Source organism: Molothrus ater, chromosome 11 (assembly GCF_012460135.2).
Source record: "Molothrus ater isolate BHLD 08-10-18 breed brown headed cowbird chromosome 11, BPBGC_Mater_1.1, whole genome shotgun sequence".
NCBI lineage: Eukaryota > Metazoa > Chordata > Aves > Passeriformes > Icteridae > Molothrus > Molothrus ater.
Genome location: NC_050488.2, coordinates 5,494,769 through 5,501,754, shown reverse-complemented (window position 1 = coordinate 5,501,754; position 6,986 = coordinate 5,494,769). Strand labels below are relative to the sequence as shown.

Genomic DNA, 6,986 nt, shown 5'->3' with positions numbered 1-6,986 from the left:
TTAAGAATCCCACAGTCAGGTTCTCAACCCCATGGCAAGGGTGCTGAGGTAGTGCCACCCTGTGTGCCCCAGTGTCCCCACGGTGGGAGGATTGCATGGGGGGGTCACTTGGCCAAGCCCTGGGTGTCACAGCGGGGTCCCTGCCACTTGTCATAGCACTGGCAGCTGAACTCCTTGGCCAGTTTGGAGATGTCCTCCCCAGGCTCCAGGCTCTGTGTCACCAGCCAGGGCTTGGCAGCCTGCAGGTTGATGGAGAAGCGGGAGGGGTCCAGGTGCAGGTAGCCCTGCTGCTTGTCCCGGCGCACACAGCGGCCCTGGCCAGAGCACAGGCTCTGGCTGCACAAGTCAGCACTGGCTGTCACATTGACAATGTAGTGGCCCAGGGGACCCTCCACGTAGTCCTTCAGCCTCAGGCAAATCTCCTGCAATGGCATTCGGTGTCACAGCCCAGCACAGCTGAGGAACTGGGGGTCCCTGCTGCCAGGGACCCGATGCCACCATCTGCACTCACCTTGGAGGTGCTGTAGTCCAGGCTGCCCCAGAAGATGATGCCAGCAGCACCCTGAGCCGCGCTCTCCCCGATGGTGTTCACCAGGTCCTCCTGCACCCACAGGGAGAGGCGGAGTCAGCAGCGCTCAAAGCCCCCACACAGCCCCAGCAGAGATAAAGACTCCCTGGTGCCACCCCATCAGCCCAAGAGGTGCCCACTATCCCCACATGCCCATCACCTGGGAAAGGAAGTGCAGAGTGTGCTCGAAGGCGATCTGGGAGTAGGGCAGGACGGGGATGGCACTGGCGAGGACTCCCTGCTGGACAGCGAAGGCCTCGGCCACGCGGTGCCGCACGTAGGGGAGAACCTTGTGGGTGCCATTGAGGCAGAGGGGCAGGTAGATGCTGGGGTAGAGCGCCCGGCTGCTCCTCCAGAGCCAGGACAGGTTCTTGTTCCTCTGCTGCTCCACATCTGGGCACGTCCCGTTGTAGGGCAAATCAAAGTGATTGTTGTAGCAGTCGGGGAAACCATAGAAGCCCCAGTAGGCGCCGGGACGGAGGCTCTCGCCCAGCCACAGGGTCTTGTTCATGAAATCGCAGGCGCTCTTCTCAAACTGCTGCTTGGCCATCGCCTCCACCTCCTTGGGAGGCCACTGCGGGTGCTGCTGCTGCACCAGCTCCTCTGACTTCTGCTGGTAGATCTCCATGGAGTCCCAGTTGCGGATCCACAGTGGGCGCCACTTCTCCCAGTCGATGACAGCCAGTCCAGCGTAGTCAGGGCTGGGCAGGGTCACCTTGATGTCCTGGGTGGCCTGGTGGATGTGAGCCTCCAGGCTGGCATTCTGGGGGAGCCCCCCATTCACTGGCACCCCCTCAGATGTGTAGTAGGGGAAGAGACCTATCTTGTCGCTGTAGAAGAGGGTGATGTCCTGCCCGGTAAAGGACTCCTGGTCATTGGCCAACACATCAAAGACCTCCAGGCTGAGGGTGACGTTGTGCTCCTGGGCACAGCGTGCAGTGGGGATGTTCCAGATGGTGACAAAGGGGCGGTTGACGAGGACAGGACCAGGCCCCCCAGCATGGGTCAGGGCAGGCAGGAGCAGCAGGAGGAGCCAGCAGGACCACACTGATGCCATGGTGCTGGAGCTGCCTGGGGAGAGCTGAGACCTTGAAGCTTTTATCCCCAGGTCAGGACCGGCGTTAATCCACACCTCCGTTTCCAAGCGGTGCCGGTCACCACTTCCACTTCCTCAAAGTCCCCGAATTTATCAGCAGCTGGAGCCCAGCAGAGCGCTCCCGGAGTGGGACGGCAGCGTCAGCCCCACGTAATGAGCGGCGGCGGCGGGCTCGGCCGGGAAGGAATGCGCAGAGTCAACACCCCATGACTGGCCGGCGATGAGTGGGCTGGAAAGACAAACAGACACGGACGGCGCGGGGGGAGGAAGGTCACGGCGATGGACGCGGGCTGCGCCGCTCACCAAGCGGAGAGCGCCGGCCATTCCCTGGCGGGAGGAGGGCACTGCCGGGAGGGAGCGCACGGCACCGGGCAGGAGACACGGGACACTCCCGCAGCCCACAGGAGGGCACTGCCCGGGGCCACTCAGGCGTGGGGCCAGGAGGCACAGAAAGGCACGGCCTGGGGACGCCCACAGCACAGGACAGCAGGAACAGCGAGCACGGCATGGGGACTCACAGCAGCCGAGGAGCGTGGGCAGGGAGGGGCTGTGCCAGGCGGGGCCGCTCCATGCCCAGGGGCACCCCTCGGGACAGGACAGTGGCCGGAGAGGCTGCACGGGCACAGGCAGAGCAGGGCGGTGTCGGGGACAAGGAGCCATGCGAGGGCACCGGTGGGGGACACTCGTGGCACGGGACAGCGGAGCTCAGGGGCGGGCGCGGCCCAGGGGTGTCCCCGGCCCCGCGAGGATGAACCCACCCCCGGCCGTGGCGCAAAGCACGGTGTCCCCACACGGCGACCGCGGTCCCGGGGGCTCCGGAGCCCCGCGTCCCGGGCGCTGCCGGCAGCTCCGGAGCCCCGCGTGCCGGGCGCTGCCGGGGGCCGGGCCACGCGGGGAATCCCGCGGGGCGGGGCCGGGGCGGGGCCGCACGCAGCCTCCACGTGAGTGGCCCGGCCGTGGCTGCCCACGCGGCTCCGGCCGCTTCCCCGAGCGGTTCCGGCCCCGCGGGGCAGTTCCCAGCAGAACAGAGCTTTCCTCGAGCTCCATACCAACACACACCGCTTCCCGCCGCCCCGTCCCGGCGCTTGTGTCCGCGAGCCGAGTGACCCGTGCCCGCCTCGCCCCACATCAGCCCACAGCTCTCAGTCTGACCCAGCTTTATTCGAGGTAAAGCACTTCAGTGTGGGGCAGCACACGGGGGATCAGCACCACGCAGCACCCGCTCCCCGCCCCCGTGTCCCTCTTGCCCTCATCCCTCTCCTTACAACAGGAGAGGGGTCCCCCTCCTCCCCCCATCCCCATGAAAGGCACCTGCACTGCAGCAGGGTGGGTAGAGTTGGGGCAACCGCAGAGCTCTTCCCCCACACCGCCACAGCGAGGGACAGCCCTCCATAATTAGCTGCCTCCCAGGCAGGGTACGGATATCTTAAATAGGCTCCTCCTACACCGCCAGAGAAAAGGGCAGCTCAGTCCAGGGGCGAGTAGCACCAGCTTGCAAGCAGCAACAGCACCCCAAGTCCCAGCGGTGCCAAAGGGCCAGGGGCGTGACTGCGGGGGCCAGCACGTGTCTGGCAGCCACTGCCCTGCCAGCCCTGGTAGCAGTGGCAGTGAAAGTGGGTCCGTAGGAAGAGGATGTCAGCAGAGGAGAGCTGGCCCTCGGCCCAGAATAGGGGGCGCTCGGGGTGGTCAGCATCCCGGCGCCGCAGCTGGAAGTTGGAAGAGTTGAGGTGGAGGAAGACATCGGCATGGCTGTCCTGGCGCAGGCAGCGACCCCGGCCCTGGCACAGCGTCGTGCTGCAGAGCTCTGCTGCTGTTGTGACATTCACAACGTAGCGTCCCAGGTCCCCCTCCAGGTAGTTTTTCATTAACTGGCACAACTCCTAGGGAAAGGGAAGCACCAGGGTGAGACCCAAGGAGAAGTAACTCAGATGGAGAGGACAGCTCAGCCACTGGTCCTCCCCTCTGGGGCAGGTGATCCCTCCACCCATCTACATCCCACACTGACCCCAAACTTACCCGGTTTCTGGTGTCAACTGCGTCACCCCACAGAATGGCCCCAGCTGCACCCAGTGCCGCGCTCTCTCCGATGGTGGAGATCAGGTCTGCCTGTGGGGACAGGGTCTGGTTAGTGCCCACAGAGCCCATGCAGCACCCACAGCCCCAGCACAGTGTGCTCCCAAGTGTCCACTGCAGGATCAGGGACCCAATCCCTGCTCCAGGGAAAAGGGACTGTCCCAACAACTTGGGGGCCAGGCTTCCCAATACTGTCCTCCTCCTCCTCAGGGGCTAAGCCAGCACAGCACAGGGGCTGTGGGCTCACACACCTCAGGGTTCCAGCTGCCAGGACCTGAGTCCTGCAGTACCATTTCCCTGGAAATAATCACCATTGGTGCAAGTCCTGCTGCCGGACATCCCATCCCTAAGGGAAACAATTTGTGGCACCCCAGAGAGGGGCTGAGCTGGGGGTCCTATGAGAGGAAGCAGCCCTCCTGCTCCCTGGGGCCAGCTGCAAGCCCATGCAAAATAGTGCTGCTTCCCACCACATGGAAACAGTCAAACCATGGGTGTTTGCCAGTAATACCATGAGTGCCAACACCAGCCTCCAGAGGCACCCTGCTCCATGGGAGCAAGGTGCAGAGGAACCACCTCAGCTGACCCCAAAGCCCAGATGCACAGGGCTTGGAATGAGGATGTCCCAGTGGTGCAGCCCTACCTGGCTGAGCACATTCAGCTTGCGGAGGTAGGTAGGCCGGGTGTAGACAAAGACAGGCAGGGAGTAATCATCGTGGTGCTTCTGCGAGATGCGCATGGCCTCCATCACCCGCGCCCGCACAAACTTGCGGCTGTTTGGAGTGGAGTCCAGGAGCGGGTCGAGGTAGATGGAAGGGTAGAGCGCCATGCTCTCCTTCCAGAGCCACTTCAGCTGGTCGTTGCGAGACTTCTCCACATCTGGGCACTGCCCGGTGTAGCTCTCCTTGTTCTTGCTGTAGTCGTGGTTGTAGCAATCAGGGAAGAGGTAGAACCCCCAGAGCTGTTTGGGTCGGAAGCTCTTGGCCTTGCGCAGGGTTTTGACCATGAACTCCTGGGCAGCCGACTCGAACTCAAACGCTGCTTGCTTGTTCACCTTCTCAGGGGGCCAGGTGGGATGACGCTGTGTCACCAGTCCCTGTGACGCCTCCCGGTAGATATCCTTGGGCTTCCAGTTGCGAGCCCAGACAGGCCGCCACTCCTCCCAGTCGATGACGGCCAGCCCTTCTTTGGTGGATGAGCGGATGTACTTCTCGATGCCCTCCTGGAGGCGGGCGAGGTGCTCGGACAGGCTGCTGTTTTGGGGGACACCACCATTGACGGCCACACCTTGACGGGTGTAGTAGGGGTAGAGTCCCAGGCGTTCCTTGTAGAAGATGGTGAGGTTCTGCCCCACGAAGCCCTCGTTGGGGGAGGCGTCCAGGTCGAAGATGCTAAAGTCGAACGACACCTGGAAGCGGGGCTTGCAGTCCTGGGTGGGCACATTCCAGGCCACCAGGAAGGGCCGGCGGGTGAGATGGGGGGCGGCCGACGGCTTCTCGGGGGGCTGCCGGGCCAAGGCCAGCAGGGCCAGCCAGGGAACAGCCACAGCACCGCCGCCGCGGAGCCCCCGCGCATCCTGCCCGACAGGACCTGGGGGCGGCGGGAGAACAGAGTCAGAAAGGGGGGCCGGCAGGAGGGGGTGCAGGCAGGGGCCGATCTGCCCGCACCCCCCACAGCAGACCCCGATCCGAGTCCCCTCCCGGGGCAGAGAGCGCCTGGGGGGTACGGGCAAAGCCCCGGGTGAGGGCTGCTTCTCGGGAATCCCGGTCCCAAGCGGCTTCGCTCGCTCGTGCTCTCCCGAGTGCCGGCGCGGCGCTGCCTTTGTTCGAGCCGGGCAGACAAAGCGCCGGGGCGCGGCCCCCGGCGGCCCCGCTCGGCTCCCGCTCCCCGCGCGGCTCTCACCGCGCCTCAGGCCATCCCCCGCCGCGGGCTCCTCAGCACCGCCGCCGCCCCCCCCGCCGCCGCTTTTAAACCTTCCGGCCCGCACCACCCGCGGGGGCGCCGGCCCCGCCCCCGCGCCCCGCCCGCGCCGCGCCGGGCTGGTGGCACCGACCATCGCGGAGCCCCGGGCTCCGGACGGCGGCGGAGCCCCGCCGCACACACACACCTCCGTGGGGCCGCGGTACCGGGCACCGGGCACCGGGAAGTCATCCCCCTGTCCCGCCGCGATTGGTACGGCCCGGGAGGACCCGCCCCCCCACGCGGCGGAAAGGGGCGGGGCGGGGCCGCGGTTGGGGCCGGCAGGGGGCGCCACGGCTGGCAGGGGAAGCGCGGGCCTGAGGCGGCCGGGGGTCCCCAAACCGCGGTGACCTGGGACCGGGCTGGCCCCAGCGGGGTGGTGGTGTCAGGGGTGGTGCTGTCCCCTGTGGGGTGGTGGTACCCCCAGGGTCGTGGTCACTCCAAAACCACAGTGAGAGCAGATTGCTGGTGACCACAGGGCGGTGGTGTCCCCAGGATCATCACCACTCCAGAGTGGGGACTCTGGAATGGTGGTGACCCCAGGATGGTATACCAGGATCATGTTGTCCCTAAAAAGTTGGTGATCCTACAATGGTGGTGGCTCCAGAGTGCTGGCAAGCCAGAGTGCTGGTGTCCTCAATGGTGGTGACAGCAGCAGAGCAGTGTCCCCAGGACGGTGGTGACCCCAGGGCGGTGCTGTGCCGGACAGGACATCCTGTGCAGGGCTCGGGCAAGCGGTGCTGCTGACTCAGCCACGGCCCCGCGGGTTTCCTGCCTGGAGGGGACAAAGGGGGCCATGGGTGTAACAGGGCTGGGGGGGCTTCCTTCCCAGAGCGCTGCCGAGGCTCCAGCCGGTCCCCTCTGGCAGGCAACAGCACAGGCGGGGCTCAGGGACCAGCCATGTGGCATGTGGCAGTCCCCATGTCCCCTGCCTGCCCAGGCCAGGGCTGGCCCCATTGGGCTGAGGGCAAGCGGGGTGCCCCGCGCAGGAAGCGCCAGATTGCGAGGGTGTGTCAGGGCCGACAGGGGAAGGAAGCAGGATTGAATCTACGGAAGTGCTCCCCAGCCACCCTGCAGCTCCCTAAGGATCAGGCGGGAGCACCAAGCCCAGCATTGTTCGGTGTCCGCTCCTGGTGCCTCACCAAGCCCTGGGGCAGGCACCCACAGCTGGCTCCAGTTAGTGGCACCACTTAGGTGTCAGCTTTTGTGGTGAAGCTCCCACCGAGACGGTGACAGCTCTGCTAGGGATGGGTGCTGCATCCAGGCCAGCCCCTCCAAATCCGGGCTGCACCC

At 65.6% G+C, this 6,986-nt stretch overlaps 2 protein-coding genes across 2 annotated transcripts; both read right to left on the bottom strand.

Annotated features, from left to right (window-relative positions):
* On the bottom strand, positions 1-3,061 carry HYAL1 (hyaluronidase 1). The gene is made up of 4 exons (XM_036391303.1): positions 2,976-3,061; positions 729-1,893; positions 512-601; positions 1-422 (listed from the first exon to the last, which is right to left on the bottom strand). Exons 2-4 carry the CDS (start codon positions 1,623-1,625, stop codon positions 105-107), a joined length of 1,305 nt encoding a protein of 434 aa, XP_036247196.1. The 5' UTR covers positions 1,626-1,893; positions 2,976-3,061; the 3' UTR covers positions 1-104.
* Positions 2,807-5,790, bottom strand: HYAL2 (hyaluronidase 2). Its single transcript, XM_036391190.1, has 3 exons — positions 4,378-5,790; positions 3,681-3,770; positions 2,807-3,544 (listed from the first exon to the last, which is right to left on the bottom strand). Exons 1-3 carry the CDS (start codon positions 5,788-5,790, stop codon positions 3,131-3,133), a joined length of 1,917 nt encoding a protein of 638 aa, XP_036247083.1. The 3' UTR covers positions 2,807-3,130.
* Positions 5,791-6,986: the final 1,196 nt, after the last annotated feature.

What these genes read in the sequence shown, in the direction of transcription:
- HYAL1 (XM_036391303.1), bottom strand. Translation starts at nt 1,625, where the DNA reads ATGGCATCAGTGTGGTCCTGCTGGCTCCTCCTGCTGCTCCTGCCTGCC. An exon ending in CTCTGCACTTCCTTTCCCAG is followed by an intron (nt 602 to 728) that starts GTGATGGGCATG and finishes CTGTGGGTGCAG; the next exon opens with GAGGACCTGGTGAACACCAT. An exon ending in TGGACTACAGCACCTCCAAG is followed by an intron (nt 423 to 511) that starts GTGAGTGCAGAT and finishes ATGCCATTGCAG; the next exon opens with GAGATTTGCCTGAGGCTGAA.
- HYAL2 (XM_036391190.1), bottom strand. Translation starts at nt 5,790, where the DNA reads ATGGTCGGTGCCACCAGCCCGGCGCGGCGCGGGCGGGGCGCGGGGGCG. An exon ending in AGCTGAATGTGCTCAGCCAG is followed by an intron (nt 3,771 to 4,377) that starts GTAGGGCTGCAC and finishes CTGTCCCCACAG; the next exon opens with GCAGACCTGATCTCCACCAT. An exon ending in CAGTTGACACCAGAAACCGG is followed by an intron (nt 3,545 to 3,680) that starts GTAAGTTTGGGG and finishes CCCTTTCCCTAG; the next exon opens with GAGTTGTGCCAGTTAATGAA.